We start from the raw sequence: 19,784 nt of genomic DNA, 5'->3' as shown, positions 1-19,784 counted from the left end.
ACACACACACACATACACACCACAAACACAGACCACAAACACACACAAATGAACACACATCCCTAACCCCCCATCAACCAGTAGTACAGTCCAGTAGGTCTTCCCTTGGATCAGTGAGCTGTAAAGGTCCATCATTAGGACAACAGGGTGGGGTCCAACATTCTGACAGCTTGTCAAGAACCGAAGCCTGCATGGCCAACTATGTGATGAGACTGCTATTAAAGAGAGGAAAACCACACGCCTGCACTGTTGCTACAATAAGGCACCTGGCGGATTCATGGTAGCTCTTCAGCCTCTTCGGGATGGCTGAACGGGCGGTTCAATAAAAACGGTTTCTGGCTCCAGCGGACGTGTTTATAGCGTTTCCTCTGGCCAAGCGCAGCACCAGGGTTAAGTTGATCATCTCTCACTCCGGTAAAATAGCCAGGGGAGTCCGTGTACCACTAGATCAACTCTACAACTTAAAGACCCTAAACGTTACAGCTCAGATGATCGATATGGCACTGAGCAATGTTCTTTACGAGCTAATAGACAAATCCATTCCTGCAAAACCCCTTGGGCCTTGGGAAGGCAAGAAGGAAGCTAAAGTGTGCGGCTGTTTGCCTGGTGCTGCCACTTAGACCTGTGCTTGCACGCACACACAAACACGCCAGGGAGGTTAGAAGAGACACTAGGATGCAGCTTGTGTGCCTGTGCATGTCCGTATGTGTGGTTGTACTGGCACATCTTCGGATGTCTCTATCTCTGAGGGTATTGTAGTTTCCTGATTCCGCTGAGGTTATCACAACTGCAGAGCTGCCAAAAGGAGATTTGTGTCCTCCAACATCAGAAGGAAGAAAAAACACATAAAACCCATTTCATTCACATTGCTTAAATGCTCTTATCTGACACTTTTGGATAAGGGAGCTTACATGAAACATTTGTAGTTCCCTCACTATCTAATTAAAAGTCCAGATTGCCTAATAAATGTCAGAATTGCATCATAAAGTAGAGAAATCGTCAAAAACTGATTCCCATCTGAAATCTAATTCTATTTAACACCTGTTGCTATTTCACCAGGTTCCATCACTCCATCTAAGTGGTATTCCAATCTTAGCTATAACATGTATCAAATGATTGCTAGCCAAAATTAAAATTAGTATAAAAGCTAAACCTCGGCTGGATTTTCTGATGATGGCTCTCTAATATCCAGTGCAATGTCTTTACTTGCCAGCGAGCCTCTCTGTCTTCCTATCTTCTCTGTGCCCTCCTTTTGTCTTTCTCTGTGCCGTATGCTTGCTCATTAAACCGTAAGGTCAGTTTTTCACACCACTCTTTGTTTCCACGCCCTTGCTAACCTTCTGCAGCACTTACACAACTTGGCCAAACTTGACTGCAAAACTTTGGCACATCATTATAAAAATAATGGACCATGTTTATAAAGGATATGAGAGCCCTCTATGACATTGTGCAGTCCCCCAGGCCCTCGAACAACCTAGTTTATAGCCGGCATGTAACATTTATGTTTAAGGTAACATTCATGCTTGTCTTATTCCAAGGCAAGGGCAACAACTACACTGTGAAAAAATATTTTAAATGACTTTATTTGAAGGTCTAATGGCAGCAATCTATTTTGGGGGAATATGCCTCATTTAGTGTTGGTAAGTATAGACCTGGCAGACATCTACTCTACTCTTTTACAGTGCAACTTTCACACTCTCATCCAAGGCAGAGAACATTTGTTTTGCTTATCCTTTCTTTATTGCACAAGCACTTTATAAGAAATGGAAATGAGAGAGGATAGATGTGAAAAAAGCCTTCTGGCCGCTTTCTCTTGCCATTATAATACATTGTGAGTTAGCAGTAAGAGTGCAATGCAGTTGGAAAACATTGCACTGAAAAAATGTCGAAATTCTAACAAACAAGGATGTGTGAATGAGATTGTTGTCCTCTGTATATTTTTGATTTAGGGCTGCAGCTAAAAATGTAATTATATTATCAGATAATCTGACATTTGTTTAGTTTTAATTGGCTAATTGATTTCATTATCCCAAAAAACAAATGTATATCATAATTTCCCACAGCACTTTGTGCTGTCTTCAAATTACTTGCGTTGTCCAACCAACAGTCCAAATACCAAATGTTTTCAATTAACAAATATAAAATAGTGAAAAGCAGAACATTTTAAGAACATTTTTGAGAAGCAAAAACTAGTAAATTGTTGGCAGTTTTGCCATCCATCTTGGACAGTCCCACAGTTGGAAAAGGCATGTTTACACATGAACAAATAAATTAATTCTTGGAAGAAAATTTGGTTGAGAAATGAGTGTGCTCAAATTGAATTCAAGAGGCACAAGCTGTCAAGTGTAAATAAATTCATGCCTGATGACAATTAACAAGGGAGGAACTTGTATTTCTGTTCAAATTACTTTTGTTAAATCACATGATCTCAGGGTTTTAATATTAATTTAGCAAGATGCTGCTTTGAAATATTCATCTAGCCTACTACCTGCCTGCTAAACAGAGGATAGAGATAATACCCAATACAAAATGAATACTAATTCATGTTTTTATTTATTTATATTTGTTACATTACATTTTATTACTGTTTTATGTCATCCTGTACTGTTGTGTTTGTTCGTTGGTACCTAGCAATAATGCAGTGCCATTGCGGTCAGATCAACAGATGTGGGCTAACATATTTTGATACAGGGGGATTACATCCATGGTGAACCATGTTTTTCAGTTTTTCTGTAGGCTTGATTGCTAACTCTGGGACTCTAAATGTTGGAGGCAATTTGAAAACCCATTTTCTTTAAACCATTATCTGCAGTGTATGGCGGAAATGGAACACTCAAACCTTTCTAGTGTATTAATTTAGCACTGCGATCAGACAGTTATAAGGGAGTTGTCAAGTTTTAAAAAAATAATGGACGTCCTGCGGCCAATCAGAATCAAGTGCTTACTCAGGCCATGGTAATTACACAGATATTTGCATTTTAGCACAGAACGTTATCTACCATAATGAGTGATAGAGCCTTTCATTGGACTGCTGTTTGCATTAGCCTTAGAACCCTTTCTGCTCGGAAGACGATGTATGAAAAGTGCAGTGATGTAAAACCAGAAGGCTGTCTGCTACATGCCAATGTGTCAATCCAAAAAGTGGAGAAAAAAGGATAAGCTAAAAAGATAGACAAAAGCCTAGAGTAAATCTGCAACTGATTAAACTAATGAAAAGTGGTCAATTAATTAGCATCTCATTGTAAGACAGTGTTGTAACCCAGATAATAAAGCTAATGTAGTTTTTTTTAATTATTCCACACTGCAGTAACTCAGAAGGCTGACACCAAATCTATCTGCTCCCTCTCTCATCAGTCCTCCTCTTTTCTTTCACACAGCATTTATTTCAGCAATCAATTTTGCAATTCAGTCAATGTCATTGCAAATGGAAAAAAAATCACATAATGTTGAAAGCCTTCCATGTCTGCCACTGAGCTCTGGTAGGAGCAACAAGCACACCTGTTCTGTCTGGAGTCAACTAGACAAAGCTGAACTCAATCTGCCCTGAATTAAGAAACCATCGCTCTGTTTACTCAGCAACCAACCAGACCTGTGTTCACTTATTCTTCCTAAGTGTGTCTAAAAGCAAATTATTATTTAATGTTTATCAGTTTGATAGTGCCGCATATTTGCTTGTTCCATTTGTGACTAATTCTAGTGTTTAACTGATCTATTGTTTGTCTTTGAATATTACTCTAACTTTGTTCAGAGCCACTTAAGAATAATGAAGATGGTTAAGATGAGTAACATCCTTCTTTGTTTGTGTAGTCTAATTAATACAGACCCACCACTTAACAAAGTTAAAGGGGAAGTTCATGTCAGAATAAAGTTTTTTTGTGGAATGTGTAGCCTTGCTCTCCCTAATTCCGGTGCCTCATGTTCAGTATTTGATGTCCCTAGTCTCAAACTCTCTCCAATTAGGTTATACCTAAAACACATCGGTTGACAACTAGGGGATACTACACAGAAGTGCGAAATAATTAGAATGTAACTTTCTTTAAAGCCACAAATTGTCAACTTTACACTTCATCTGTGTGTACAGATTAAACAAACAAGATACAACTAGCTAGTAGGCTAAGGCTAGCTGATTTCTTCCTGCATTTGCATGTGTGTCCCCTTATATATACTATATGGCCAAAGTGGCCTAGTTTTATCTTTTTTTCCTGATTTGGCACCTTGTTTGAACTCTCATCAAATCTTATTTCTACAACATCAATTATATTTGCTGACAACAGTCTAGGCAAGGAACCGGCCCATAAATAAATGTTTGCCTGAATTTAGTGTTGAAGAACTCCATGATTTGCACAGAGCCCTGAGCTCATCCTTATCCAACACCTTTGGAATGAACTGGAAGGCTGAATGCGAACCTGGCCTTATTGCCCAACATCAGTGGCCAACCTCACTAATCCTCTTTGGTGTGAATGGGAACAAATTCCTGCTGCCAGGTTCATAGTCAGAGCTTTCCCTAAATAGACATTAGTGCACATGGTTTTAGAATAACATGTTTAACAAATTAATATGATTGTCCACGTACGGCTATAGAGCGTATGTTTGTGCGTACTGTATGTGTGTGTCAGCAGTAAACTCTAGCTGAACTACACATTGTCTTTCTACTGCCAATCTCATCTGTTCTAACGGTGCACTGTCGTCAAATGGGGGTGTTGATGTTTTCCTGAGTTTGTCAGCAGGTCTGACTGGTGCTCGAGAATGCCTACAGCCTCCCTCAAGGGAAGTGTCACAGTTGGACATGCCCCCCCACCACCCCATCACGCAGACACACACACATGAAGGAGAATAAAGACAGACATCTGTACAAACGTGGCTTCACACACAACCTGAATCTCTTTCTCCTTTACTCTTTCTTAATCTGTCACTCCCTCTCTCTATTTTTCTCACACTCAAATCCACATACACACACACAAACACACACACAAACACACACACTGACTAAATTGACTTGTCAGCTTCAATCAGACCAGGAACAAAAGGATTTCTGCCAGTTTGAAGCTGACATCATTAATGGGTTTGGGAGGGGGCGAGCTCTGAAGACAAAGGGAGTGCAAGGTCGGGCTGACTTAAAATGCACTTTCATTTTGGCAGGGACGTTAGCTTTTTGATTTCAGCCCCTTTACGCCAACATCTTTTTGCGAGTGGCTCTAACTTTCATTATCACTGGGAACAGAGGGGCGTTTGAGACTTTGTTGTGCTGATGGAGAGAAATGTGACATCCATAATGCATTTCCTATTAGAGGATGCCACGCATGGACACACCTGGCCATGTGTCAGAGGGAGATGGACAGGAAGAGGATGAGAATAAATGGGGTGCTGGTGGTAGAGAGGAAAAAAAGGTTGCCAAGTAAATTATACCAATGCAAGAGGAAACACAGTGAGAGGGTGATGCTTGAGCGAAAGGAAGAACGTGTTCGTGAGAGAGATTTTGCCAAGGTTTGGTGAGCCATAGGACATACTGTACAGCTTTCATGTGACATATGGAATCCACACATAAACCAGCTTTCCTGGTGCATTGTAGCAGTAAAGCCAAATGCTTTGAACATTTAAATCCTCTCCTCTCACTTCTGTGACTTCATCCATCCTCATTTCCCTATGTTTCCTCTGCTGCATGCCCATCTGCCTCCCCCTTTTGCAGATTTCATTCTGACCCTGGATAAAGATGGAGTCCCTCATCTCAAATGGTAATAACTTTGGTCCATATGCATACAGCCATCACAAATTGATTACTGTGTAATGCTGCAAGCACTCCTCTTCCATCTTGTGATTTTGCATGAGGCTGACTCCATGTCCAATCCTGCTGTCATTAAACAGCACCCCTGGGTGCATCCCAAACTTAAACAAGCACAGTCTAAACCTTTCCTTGCATGATGCTTTTCCTCCCCTGTCTTGTCCTGTCTGCCATCTCCTTCTCCCACCATCTTTGTCTAACACTCGAAACCAGCTTCTCCTTCACCTGTTTTACCCTCAACCACTCATTCCCTTTTATTCTCATTCTAATTATACCATTACATTACCATTTCTATTCTCTCATTAGCATTTTTGCTCTCCCTGTCTCTTATTCTTCCCCTCTCTCATTCTCTTTTTTTTTCATTTTCTCTCACCCTTCCTTTTCTCAGACACTGAATACGTTCCACCTTTTTGCGGCACATAAACAGACAGTGCCCTTGGGGATGGGTTGGAGAGCTCTGTCTTTGTTTGTGTGCACCTCTAACTAACTCTCCATCTGCGGGGAGCCAAGCCAAGCCCAGCAGTGCAAGACAGATAGCTGGCACAATCCCAGACTCTTCTCTAGTTGGCCCCATATCTTCACCCCCGCCTCTCAACTTCTCCTTCCTTCCAGGCTGTAGTTCTCCCACAGAGGTGGTTGTCAGCTGCCCTCAGGCAGCCAGTCAGGTACTGTAGACGTCCGACCCCGACAATTCCTTTTCCTCAAAGCCTTAAACCAAAATCTGCCTCCCCTTCCGATAGATATTCAATCCTTTCCAAGCCATATGCTGTAAATGTTCATCACCGGACTTTCCTTAGGCTCCATCCCCAGTCAGCCCCAGGTTCACCTCCAACACAAGCTCATTTCAGAGACCAAATAACCAATAGCACATTTTCTGTATTTAGTCACATCAAAGAGCTTTGAAAGAGAGAGGAACTTAAGCATTAGCATTAGTTCAAAAACGGAGAGTTTCAATCACGTAATTGCCTAAGGCTGTAACTTAAACTTGAAAAGAGTTATATTTTATATAATATGTTGTATTTCTTTGCATTAGTTGGTGAGAAGTTTCTTCTCTTAATAATACGAGACTATATGTAATGTGGAATACAGTCAGAGTAAAAAAATACACGAGTAGCTTTGACATGTGCTACTCACATGCACACAAATAAATCATCATAGGTGCACTATTGTCTGCTAAGCAGACTTGTATCTCCACTGGTCATTTTGTATAGTGATGGACAATCACCTCATAGAGTAAGAAGACAAATATTTCACTCACCATTGTCAGGCTCAGACTTCCTGTCATGCTCAGTGTCAGTGAGAGAGAGGGCGGAGTTGGCGCGGCTTGTGAGGCAAGAGCTCTGCTCAGACTTCAGGCCGCGCATCCACATGTGCTGCAGGCCGTGATTAGGAGAGGGGTCCACCTCCGGCTCAGTGTCCACATCTGAGCCCACGCCCAGGGAGTAGCCGCGGCTATGGACATGAGCGGCTGGTCCAGAGCACAGTGCTTCCTCCTCCTCCTCCTGATGCTGTTGCTGTTGCTGCTGTTGGTGGATGTGGTAGTCTGGGCTCCTCATCTGCCCAGCCTTACAGAAGTCTAAATCTAGAGGAGGAGGAGAGACATGCAGATTGAGATCAGACAGTAAAGCCTCTAATACCAGTATGTTTTTTTATTTGCTTCAACAACTAAGCTGACCAGGTGTTTGTTAGAGACAGGCATTTACAAGCCAAACACAGAACACCTCCCAAATTATGTCAAGAGACAGGCTGTTATTTGAACAAGCATTTATTAAGTTTTACAGCAGAAGTCCACATCAAAATGCCACCCTCGATTTTTCTTAACCATTTGCAGTGAAGATATATCCTGTTCAGGCTGCCTGATGTGTGTTATCGAGCTTGAGATGTATTGAACTGCTGCTCAAACAGAGCACTGATCTCATCTATATTCTCCTTGGTGGGGTGAAGAGATCAGATAAAGATCAAACCTTATTAATATTGACTCAGACTGAGGGAAAAATTGAGCCTCATATGCTTTCAGGTATTAGAACGCCCTCCAATCCCAAGCATCAACCTGTTATCTGAGAACATCAGATATACTGTGTTAGTCCTCTGGTTACACTTCAATTCAATTCAATTCAATTGAGCTCTACTTTTTTTTTTTTTGCAGAGGCAGTTGAGTAAATTTTCTTCCTCGCCGCCTGGGTTTTCTGTTTAGAAAGTACAAGTGGAAGTGATGGAACTGATGGAATAAATTGAAATCTATACACATACTACTGTAGCCTGGAACCATATAGACTCTAGGAGTTCATAGACACTATGAAGTCAAGAAAAAGAAAAAGACTTCCTCTCCTCACTTAGTGCAGTTAATATGTGTGTTAGGTCAGGTCCTTTGAACATGAACCGCAGTGTTTCAATAAAAGCCACAGTCTTGTTGACCACTCCATTGACCAACAATGTGTCCTGCTGTGCCTGTTTGATGGGGTCAAGACCAACTGTGGCTCACACACTGTTCTGCTGGAATTAAACTGGCGCAAGATTGGTCACCACTAGACACAACTGTTTAGCTCAAATTGGCTGCGAGAGGGCAATTCCGGAGCAAATAGGCTATTTCCCCATAGCAACAAACATGAATTGACTGTACACTGAAAAGCCGTCCAACCATTTTGTTTGAGTTTAGCAGGTGATTAAAGGGAAAATCATTTTTTTGAATAACCGCCTATTCCCTGCCATTACGGTCGGCTGCTCCTGACTCACTTGAAAATGTATATATTTAACACTGCTTTAATCCAGTGTTGTAAGTACTTGTCATAGGCAAAACATAGAATGGCTTAAAAACAGTCAGTGCCATAATTTTATTGTGTGCAGTCCTGGATGTAATGAAAGTTGAACACATACATTTTGTTTACCCAATAGTGTAATTTCCACTAATTTCCTCTCAAATCACTATATCTCTAAACACTGTCCTCACTGTCCATTCACAATAATCCACATGAAAGAAACTGTGAGTAGCTCATTTGATCTCTTGTTTTTAATTATTATTGTGCGCTCACAGCAGTAAGATTATGGGAAAACATTACTAACATTTCTTTTTACCGAAGCTGAAATTTAGGCAACCTTACCCTGTATTTGGTGGAGGTTGTTGGGGCCATACACAGCCTGAGAGGAAGAACTGACATGATTCTGGGTTGGAAATAGTACTTCCTCTACATCTTTTTCAGGTAAAATAATTCAGTCTTGATGTAATCTAATATTCTCCTCTATGTCACTGAAAATAAACATCAATCAGCCCGTACAGGATGGTGCTTTGTTTTGTGATTGATTTAGAAGGCATAATAATCAAGGTCATCATAACGATTAATTTGCTAGATTTATTTAAATAACATTCATATTTTCTCCACCACATCTGGAGCCAAATCTACGTCCTTTTGTTTATCCACATTAAGATTTATGTAACTGTATTAAATATAATTGTACTTTATGCATTAGATGGTAAAAGTACACACATTTTCAGCTTCTTGTAAGGCTGTTACTTCTATATAATTCAAATATTTACACTCAGTACTGACTCAGTTCTGGTTTTGTAAACAAAATATTGAAAAGTGTGACCAAATTAATTTGAGTTAATTAATAGGCAAACTAAAACTAATTATTGTGGTCAGCTCCTTATGCACTGAAGAGCAAAGAGATTATGTGGGATGAAATAGAAAGCGATATTTGTAATATCAGGAAAAATAAACAGATTGGAGAAGAGAAGGAGGGAAAGGAAGGAAGGGAAGAGATGGTGTTCAAGATGTGGCGGTTCAAAAGATGAAGAAAAATATGAAGAACATGGGAGGGGAATTAGAGGAGAAACAAATTGGCTGATCTTTGTCAGGAACAGCATAATCCATTAAAAATGTCACTGGAGGCAATGTCCCCCCTTAACAGTTGGTTACTTAGGTAGGGTATACTATATATAACTCTGTTGCCCAAAGATGAACAGATGTGCTTCGCAGAACCGGCTGCCATTGACATTTCAAAGGCTGCTTTGGGGGGTCTTTTGCACCTTACCATATGACACTGATGGCAGGAGATGTTGTTTGTTATGGAAACAGAAAGGCTGAGTAACTGTTGAAAAAGGCAAGTGCTCTTTGACACTGCAATGTTGTGGAAGCCATGCAAGCAACATGATGATAGCTAATGGCCATCGATGGGTTGCTGCACGGCGGACAATATGTCAAAATCCACAGTGGGTGGCATTCAAATCATGAAATCCCTGGAGTGGCCTGCTTGTCAGGAGTTGTAACTGTTATGAATGGCTAATGTTGCCTGTTAGCTTGGTGGGTAGGTCTTGCAGAGTAGCAGGAGGTTGGGGTAGTGGAAAGTGTATCTATTGATCACTATGAACCTTGCACAGCGGCATGCTCCTGATGAGGTGCGGCTTCTCTTTTAACACCACACATGACCTGCATAAAGGCCATCCATCACAGCACGTGCTGGCCCATTTCTCCTCCTGTCACCTGCAGGGAAGAATTCTTCGGTGTGTATGTGTCAACGCACGTTTGTATGTGTGCCTATGTCCACCAGTGTCTGTATCTGTGAGTGTGTGTGTAATGAAGGGTGGTTTTCCACCCCAGGTGAGGCCAGAGAGGTTTGGGGTTGACCTAGTTTAGCTGTGGGAGAGAAATATCACCTCCATGGAGAAGAGGTAATTGGCTGCCTCTGACTGTCCTTCTGGCTCATTGTGGACTGTAATAGGTAATTCACATAGGTCCTTTTAAAGACCTCAGTGTGTGTGTGTGTTTGTGTGTGCATGAGTGTGTGTCTACCGTATGTGTGGCAAAATCCAATTGTGTTTATAATACACACACAACATCTGTGCAAGTGTGGTTGTAAATTTTCAGGTAAATACATCCAGCAAACATCCTGCGTGTGGTACCTGGCTGGGCTTGGCTGTAGTTGCTCTGTCTTTCCCGGTGTGAACCGAGGGTGAGGCGTAGCTCATGTGTGTAGTCAGGCAGGGTTTCGCGTGAGGTGTAGGAGCGGTGGTGGGCACGGCCATCTTCGCTTTCGTCAGACGAGCTGGTGTAGGACATCTCCATTTCATGGCGCCCCTTCGACAACGGCTGGTAGGGTTTACTGTCCATCTCCTCCATGGCTTGTAATGCTCCACTTAGTCACTCAGCACAGCCACAGCACAGAGCACAGAGTCTGGAGGTGAGAGAGATGGAAGGGAAGGGGGAAAGGTATAGCGGAGGAGGGAGGAAAGGACAGCAGAGAGGAAGAGGGATGAGCCAGCGGAGGAAAATGAAAGGAAACAGGGGATTGAACAGACAGGGTAGAGAAGAAAAATAGCACAAGAAGTCTGTTATTGAACACAGTGGGACAATATTGCAACATCTGCTCATTCCAATTACAGCACACATTCATAAACAGTATTTGGCTTCTTTCATATTTCACACCAAAGGTTAGTTCCAAATCAATACACTCAGAAGGGACTGCGATGGTGGACATTATGTCCGGATGCGTTTGAAGAGAAATTGGCCAAAATCAAGCACAGCTCTCTGTTCTGTCACTTGTGGTTTCTTTTTTCTCTAGCTACTGTAAGCTTTATCTCTCTTTTACAGACAACCATTGACAAGTTGTGGATAAATCAACAAATTTGTAGCTGAACCCAACGTCTGTCACTCACATTAAACACTGACTCACCAGATTCTAAAGTAATGATGAAACACTATTAGACACCAGTCTCTAGTGTCATTGCCCTTCCAAATGGAGCAATGATAAATCAGCTCTTTCAGCTCTATTCAGCTCAGATTCTCTTGTTCTTCTCTCAACCACATCAAAATCTACTTCTGATAACGTCCGGCACAATATGCTTATACCGCCATAACTAATGATTGATTGGGACAACGATTAGAGAACAGAAGAAGTGATTAGAAAATACTTCATTCATATTAGCTCTCTTTCACCGTGCCCTGCCTGAGGCCTTTCCAGCCTATTTCCTGCAGATATAAAGCTTCTAAATGGAGCTTGAGAGGGTCATTGCTCATAGAGACAAAGTGCTATGGTATTGACCTCTTCAGGGAGTCCTGTAGTCCATATATCAAAGCCATTAGAGCGTGCCTGCTCAATACCTCAGAGATCTGCAGCACAGGGTGATCACCACTAGTCTGATACAAGTTTACAGCTGACCTTTCTACCACTGCAGTAATGCTTTTATTCCACCTGAAAGACTCCTTCCTCTGGCCTCGCACTCACCCTCTTCATTCCCCACATGCATGTACATGCACGGACCAGTTTGCGTGCACGCACACACAAACCACCCACTGACCCCTGACAGCAAACAGTCAAAAAATGGGCCAAGCCGCTCGCACATTCATCCCACACACACCCTTACCCCCTGCGGACATTATCATAGCGCAGATGATCTGTAAAACCTCCACACTTTCTTCTTCCATCCACCTCTTTCGTTTTCTCTTTAATAATAACACAAAGCACAACAATGCCTTTAAAATACATAACCACATTTTGCATCCAATTATCTTAGCACCACTGTAGCATACTCTAAGCCTCTATAACTCACACACATACACACACTTGTGGTTCCCTGCAATCACGATGCCTTTCATTTTGATTGGCAGGAGTTATTGCTGGGAATCAAAGCCCGCTATTATCTCAGCTGCCCTGTCAGAATGGGATTGACTGGTGTCACCTTCTCTCTGGTACGGCGAGGAGTGAGTATACATTACCCTGTGAGCTCTGAGCTTGCTGCAGGCGCTGACTGCTGTCTGTCTCTACAGAGGCTCTCTGTCCCGTTTTATGTCTGTCACACGCTTACACGCAAGAATGAAAGCATGCATGCAGTTCCCTCATCGTGTGTGCACATACACAGACCGTCTGGTGAACACTTTACTGAGTACATGTAGTCCTGCTTGTATATTGACATGTGCAATGTGAAATACTGTCTGGTTTCCTTTCAAAGACACCCCTCTCCTGGTTAATCCATTCCCCTCTTTCCCTCCTCTTTCACCATCCCTCTGTCTTGTACCAGTCCACTTCTGCTCTCCCTCCTTCTTCCCTCTCATCTTTGCTTTTCTTCCCTTACCTTACATGCTTTCCACCCTCCATCTCGTCCTCTGAGGCCCCTGCATTTAGAGAAGTAAGCCTGCTGGCGGGGGTTATTCTCGCTAATTCTAGCCCACAGTGGGGTGCCCATTAGGGGGTTTGATTCTTGGTTTTGATGTCAAAACCTGGAGGTTGTTTCCTAGAGCCAAGCTCACTTCAAACAAGACACACAAGCATTCTGTAGGACTAGTCAGCATGTGCCACCTGAGTGCAACACCAGCCAAGATTTGCAGTTGAGGAATATCCACCTTGGGGCACAGTGGGCACAAAAACCTTACTATGGCTTACTATATTCATTCATTCAAAACACACAAGGATGACCCTGGAAAGGTCTTAGGATGTGGGAGTAATTAGCATCGTGCTAGAGTTAATTTTTAAGAGTTGCATCTTCAAAACCTTTGCTACAAATTTTGGATCATCTCTCTCATAATTTTTTTATATACATGTAGAGCAGGGGACCACATGAAACACTGAGGGATCCCTTAGTGAAGCGAACTAAGTGCTTAAATGACTGCATCTCTACTGCCAAGGACTAACAACTAATCTTTATCATCTCCATGCGAGACCTAAGTATGTAAAATTCATAGACGTGAATGATTTATGCATGTCCTACCTACTGTATTACCCACAGTATAGCACTGTATGTGTTCTCAATGGGAAACTTATTTACTGATAGACTACTGTAACAAAAAACAGTAAAATTAAAAAAAGCTGTAAAGACGCAGTGGAAAATTTGAGAAGCATCTCATGTGAGTTTGTTTGCGTTACAAATGGATTAATAGTGAGTACCTGCATGCAGTGACAATGTATGTATATATTATTGTGTGATTTTATTTCTAATTTAATTCTAATCTATAATTCATCAGTGTGTAATGAACTCTTCACCGCTCGGTTTAAAATTAATACAAAGTGACAACACTGAGTGAAACATGCATCGCATTACGTTGTTACCCTCCTCCTCCCCTGCTAACCCTTTTCTTTCAGTCTCTTATCACTTGTTCTTTTGCACAAACACACGGGAGTGATAATCCATGGCTACAGCATTGCAATAATATCTAATGGGACTCCTCACCCACTTGATCCCCTACTATCCATCCATTTGCTCTAACAGTGCAACCATAGACCAGTGGGCTGTTTTTGCAAATCTACTTAGAGAAGTGATAAATGCTCACATACACAGTTGCTTTTAAACAGGATTTACGCTCCGAGTCATCTCCAGAGGGGTGGGGTCCCTAAGATGTCCGACAAAAACAACAATAACATAAACAGCACGGCATAGATCGCCATGTGTAAAGGCAAGGACCATGAGGACAAGTCAAAACCGATTTACACTTTCCAGTCTCAAACGAATGCGCTGAAATCATGGTGAACGGGAAGAGAGAGCATGCAAAATGGGAAAAAGAGAAAGGCAGAGAGAGGATTGGGGCCAGGCAGCAGCAGAGAAATTGAGTTTCACATTGGTAAATAAACAAGGAGGATGGGGATAGCAGTGTCGTCCAACAATATTAGCTCCTCAGATTATTGATACAGTATAGTTCCAGGATTTCAAAGACATTTCTACCATGCAGAGAAGGTCTTATTTTCATAACAGCCTGGAGACCCCCAGTGAGTAGGGAGCTACTATCTTTGTTAGCTCGCCTTTACACGTTTCCAAGATGGTTGTTTGCACAGAGGCGAGCTAATCCCACTCACTAAACAGGCCTCGCAAGCCAAAGGAATGACGATGAGGAACCTTGAGAAATATATACATGCCTTAGCATAAAATGTTAACTCGTTGACGCAGATGCTCCGAAGTGAAGTCATGACAATCCCGCTGTTGTTTGCAGGTTTTCATTTTGTCTACTATTATGATGGCTTAATCATCAGAAGGAATCGAGGCGCAGTCTGTTGCTGCAAATGCAAATCCAGGCTACAGGTCCTACGGGAGTAAACAGTGAGCTGTCAGAGAGGGATGCCTCTCCTGGAGTGAGGGTTTGTGTGTATGTGTATGAAAATATGGGGTAGGTAGGACTTAAAAAAATCAGTTCTATTCGTTAGCAACACCATGGCTCCTCAGGCATATGACAGGGACACCTCAGATGAGAGGCCCTGAAGGACCCACAGGACCCCGTTATACCTAAACCACCGGAAACACAACAAAACAACACACCGCCCACTGGGATCCCTCAGCGCCTGCCGAGAGGAGGGAGGGGAGGATGAATGGAGAACGAGGATAAAGAGAGTGATGGATAGATAATGAGAGATGGAGAGATTTCACAGTGAAAATGGTAGGAATTGAGGGATAGAGAGATTGCCAAGTGAGACATGGAGTGATAGAGGGTTTTAATTAGTGGATAAGGGCTAGCTATCTGTGGGCGGTGGTAGCACTCTCGTCACGTAGTTGTGCTTTCATAGCTGACCAAGCCTGAAATCTCTTGCTGCTAATGCCGAATTTACCAGCAGAACACATACTGTAGTGTATACCAAGACACACACACACACACACACGCACACACACGCACACACACACATAAGCCAGCATACATACAGCATCCCTGAAAAGATTCAAAGATGAAACGCATACTGACAATCAGCCACAGATGGACACACACTCAGTGGCCCTGCACCCACACACACTTAAAGCATTTCACACTAACCGACAAACAACACACTTGAACACCCACACACCATGGAGAATCAACACAGTCTTTACTGGCCTTTTTAGCAAAGGCCTCCCTTGCACATTGTTTCTCTGTGCAGTTGCGGTGTCTTTACCATTCAGCCATTCAGTGCACTGCCTACCTTCATTATTCCTCACACAGTAGCACCCAAGGTTAATGATTGTATGCACAAATCAAGTCATATAGGTGATACAATAGCCCAGTGAGTCTGAGTGTGTGCCCACTGGTGTCGGAATGAGAGCATGACCAAAAAGCAGAAGAAAAACAGTGTGTACACAGTGCGTGTGTGTCAACTCGCAGAAAAGCAGATTGTTTTTTGAGAGGAGCTGTCAGGCGCCAGGAAACCATCCTGGGCCATTTGACTATTTATAGTGGACATGGGTCAAATCCCATATTGCACAGCATGCTTGAGCAGTGTGGTGAAATCCATAAGGTCTTACACTATTCATGCCCTCTGAATGTGGCCTAGAGTGAAGGAGTTGCTAAGCTTGAACTTTTCAAAGGCTGTTTTTATGTTGACTTGAGTTTAAACTTTTCTTCTTTCTTTGAGATCTTGACCAAAGTATAGCTTTTTTTCTGCTTCTGTCCACACAATCACTTCCTTTTCATGATATCCACTTTTACTCCTTCCCTGTTCTAAAGCCCATTGCTGATTCCCCATAAGGCAGAGGAGCAAACAAAAAAACACAAAAGGTAGAGAATATGCTACGGCCCACATATGCCCCATTTGCGTATTCACATACACAACACCACATTCACTTGCAGGGGCTCACAGGCATTTGACCACAAATACACAGACACACACGAAGCAAGAGACACCACCCAAAACCACTTAATCAATATTCCTGACAAGGCAAAGCCTTATTCAACACATTTGATATTCCTCCTCTCTCGCAAGATAAATTCATGTCACTGTCCTCCTAGCAGGACTAAAAGGCTGTTCACACTAACTCGCTTTGCAAATAAAGCTTTACATCAAGACTGACAACCTCCTAAGCTCTCTGCATCAGCCACTGCTTGGTAAAAAGCCTCTTTCAATAATGCATTTGACCGCTAAAAACCTCCAACACCAAAAGCAAAGCAAAGTGGCAGCATTACAGATGCAGAATTAATTGATAAATCAATGGCATTGATTCCAGAAATTGGATTTGGTGATTAGCAATTTAGACAGTATTTCCTGCGCTCTCCTTTATGAAGCTGTTGATTACAGAAAAATGAGTGAGTAAAGAGCATTAGCCCTGCAGAGGAGTAGCTGAAAAGATCTACTAGTAGCTGTTGAGCAGCATTGCAGATTGATTTCTGAATGCTAAGTGGGCTAATCTTCCATCTACACTGTTACAATGTGACGTTTGTCATCTGGAAATACCCAGGAGAATGTGAGAGAGGAAGAGGATTTTTGGGATGTTCCTACTGCGAAAATCATGAGCACTCCCTTCGGCTCCTCCTGCTCCTCAGATCTGTTCTGAGCCTTCACCTCCTCTCTGATTCTCCTGGCCTTTTGCAGTCTAAGGACACAGACAGCATTCAGCAGGCTTGCACAAAAAAATGCTTTTCAACAAAGAGAGGAGCAGCTCCACAAAGGCCACAAGACTCAGTCGGGAACAAATTGTGGTCCTGGTGACGCTCTTTTGTAAGCTGATGAGACAGAGATGTGTAGAGGCTGAATACATTCCTGTTCAGTGTACAGAAGTATATAAATGCACCTCAAGGTTATGGCATACCGTTTGGTTAACCATGTTCTCAGAAAAATATAGAGAATTTAAACATTCCCCAAGTTGTATGGTTGTTAGAAATCAAAGTGATGTTTTCAGCCCTGAAGGTTTTGCCTCCTGCATGTGTGAGATGCATATCAGTGAAAAGAGAAGTCGCCGTTTTCTAGATAAACAAATCATTTAAGCTTGAAATCAATAGCACATACTGTAAAATGTATTTGCAGTTAGGAAATGGCAGGGAGTCAGTTTAAGCACTTTTCTCTTGAATATCATATACCGTGCTTTGTTTTTTCATTTATCCTGTATCTTATTTTCCATTGCAGCCTTTTCTTTCTTAAAATTTGCTCAGCAAAACTGCATTGGGCATGTTTCTTAGCAATTTGCATTTCTCATTTTGTTGCTTGTCAGATGAATCATTGTATCGTCTGAGCACATTAAAGAGAACAAAATATGAATTTTCGAACAATTCCTTTTCTAGGCACATCGGGTCGGGATGACATGCAGTGCATGCTGTAAAATATGGGATTTCAGGATTGTTACATCTGGAGACAACATGTATTAGGTCTGCTTTACTTGAAAAATGGCTGCACACTGCTGCCATGGTTTTCTTGGAGTAGATTTGGGGTGTTTCTTTGCTAGAATCACTTTTCTTTGTGCAGTTTGGCTTGGCGTTTTGGCTGGCAGTCAGCGGAGAATATGTGTCTCTACAGTTAGAAGTCAATTTGGGCAATGATACACGTACTTGAAATACGTCCCAGAGTTCATGGTGGATCAAGACTCATTCTGAAATTAAACCTTAACATCAAAACAACTCCCCTGCAACATGCTGAAAAAATATTGAACTCGCTTGTACTGTACTGTACTGTATTGTACTGTATACATGGCTTCCAGCAGAGATGCATCAAGCACCGTTTTGGAGCTATTCATCTTTTCAATGAGTTAATAATTCATGATCATCTAGAAAGTAGAGCTATGAATATTACTGATGATACACATGAGGCTATTTACCAGTCAGCAGGAAACAGATGAACTCGTTTAGAGAAGAGATGTACAGTATACCATCAATGTGTTTTATGTTGTTAAATAAATCACTACATAGGTATGCAACAAAGCTGCAGATGCAACTTATTCATGTTGAGGTATTAATCATGGTCCAAATGTAGGTGTATAGTGTGTTGTTGATGTTTCATTGTAGGCTAATATGTAGCAGGGGTGTGGTTGAGTCGCTTCCAGATCAAATACCTTATTACAGTAGCTACAAAAGAAACTGTGGGATTCTTGATGCTGATGATGTGCAAAGTTTTTCTGAATATTTGATAGATCTGATTTTAAAAGAATCCTTCCCTAATAGTTTTGCTGTATTGATTTGGCTGTAGGTGAAATGCTGCTGTACATCTTGTCAGTAAAACCTCGCCACTGTCGACTCCCTTTTGTCCTCTGTGTCAACAAAAGCAGGATAAAATCAACGCAAATATAATGGATTTTAACTTAATTATTTTGACACCAAAGCCAAGACGTGGTCTTTGAAGTGAAGGACAATTTATGTGGTAATAAATTGGGGAAGAAACAAAAATTGATTTTTCTTCTTCTTAAGTTGTCCACTGACTTGATTAATAAAAATTTCACGGTGAGAAATGTGTCCCTGTAGGTGTGCATCAGCTTTCCGTGTGTGTCTAAGTGAGACAGTGTGCCAAGAGTGCGTGTGTCCGTGTCCGTGTCCGTGTGTGTGTATGTGTGTGTGCATTTGTGCCTGCTTAGATATTAGTATACACAGTACCTTTTGTGGAAAGGGTGTGGACAACAAAATAAAAAGAACCTATGTGAGTATAGAATATTTGCAGAGGACGTGAACAAAATAAAAAAAACAACTTATATATATATAATAGATATAGATATAAAACTGAATATCTTTGGGTTTTGGACAGTAAGTAAAAAAACAAGACATTAGAAGACATCACATTGGGACCTAAGGGACATTTTTCACAACTTGCTGACATTTTACACAAAAAATGAACTGATTGAGAAAATATTTGGTAGATAAATCCATAATGAAAAGTTGCAGCCCAATACAACAACACACATTAAGTCCTCAAAATGTACCATACATTTAAATCAACAAAATTTCTACCACTCTTCTGTTTTAGCCCTCTAGCTAGGTGTGTGCCATCAGCACTGCTCTTCACACACACACAGAAAATACACACACATTCCTCTTGACAAATTAATCTCAGATTTTAAAGAGAAGTAGAGTGGGCTTGACCAGTAACTCTCTCGTGGCTCTGATCCTTCTGTCTTCTGACTAGAATTTGAAAGAAGGGGTGGGTGAGTTTAAAGGTAGAGGAGAGCGAAGGGAGGCTGTGACTGCTGCATTTTCACAATACAAATCTCACATAACACCCTGCTTCTTATTTATCTGTATATAGTTCCTGACTCTTGCCCATAGCTCAATGGAAGAAGACAAGAGAGAATAGATAGAGATGCCAGTTGAGACATAGCCAAATACTTTGAAGAAGAACGCCTCAGGCATATACTGTATGTGTGTGTGTG

General features: G+C 41.7%; 1 protein-coding gene across 1 annotated transcript in view; it reads right to left on the bottom strand.

Moving 5' to 3' along the window:
* Positions 1-19,784, bottom strand: part of tenm1 (teneurin transmembrane protein 1) — a 167,505-nt gene that overhangs the window by 143,672 nt on the left and 4,049 nt on the right. The window contains exons 2-3 of the mRNA XM_035669788.1: positions 10,677-10,948; positions 7,038-7,361 (exon numbers count right to left, since the gene is read on the bottom strand). Coding sequence (XP_035525681.1) covers positions 7,038-7,361; positions 10,677-10,893 — 541 coding nt within the window. The 5' untranslated portion in view covers positions 10,894-10,948. The remainder of the gene's footprint in view (positions 1-7,037; positions 7,362-10,676; positions 10,949-19,784) is intronic.

This window comes from Morone saxatilis, unplaced genomic scaffold, assembly GCF_004916995.1.
Source record: "Morone saxatilis isolate NCDOM2014 unplaced genomic scaffold, NCSU_SB_2.0 Contig22, whole genome shotgun sequence".
Lineage (NCBI taxonomy): Eukaryota > Metazoa > Chordata > Actinopteri > Moronidae > Morone > Morone saxatilis.
Note: the sequence above shows the minus strand (reverse complement) of the source record. Positions and strands in the feature narration are given on the sequence as shown.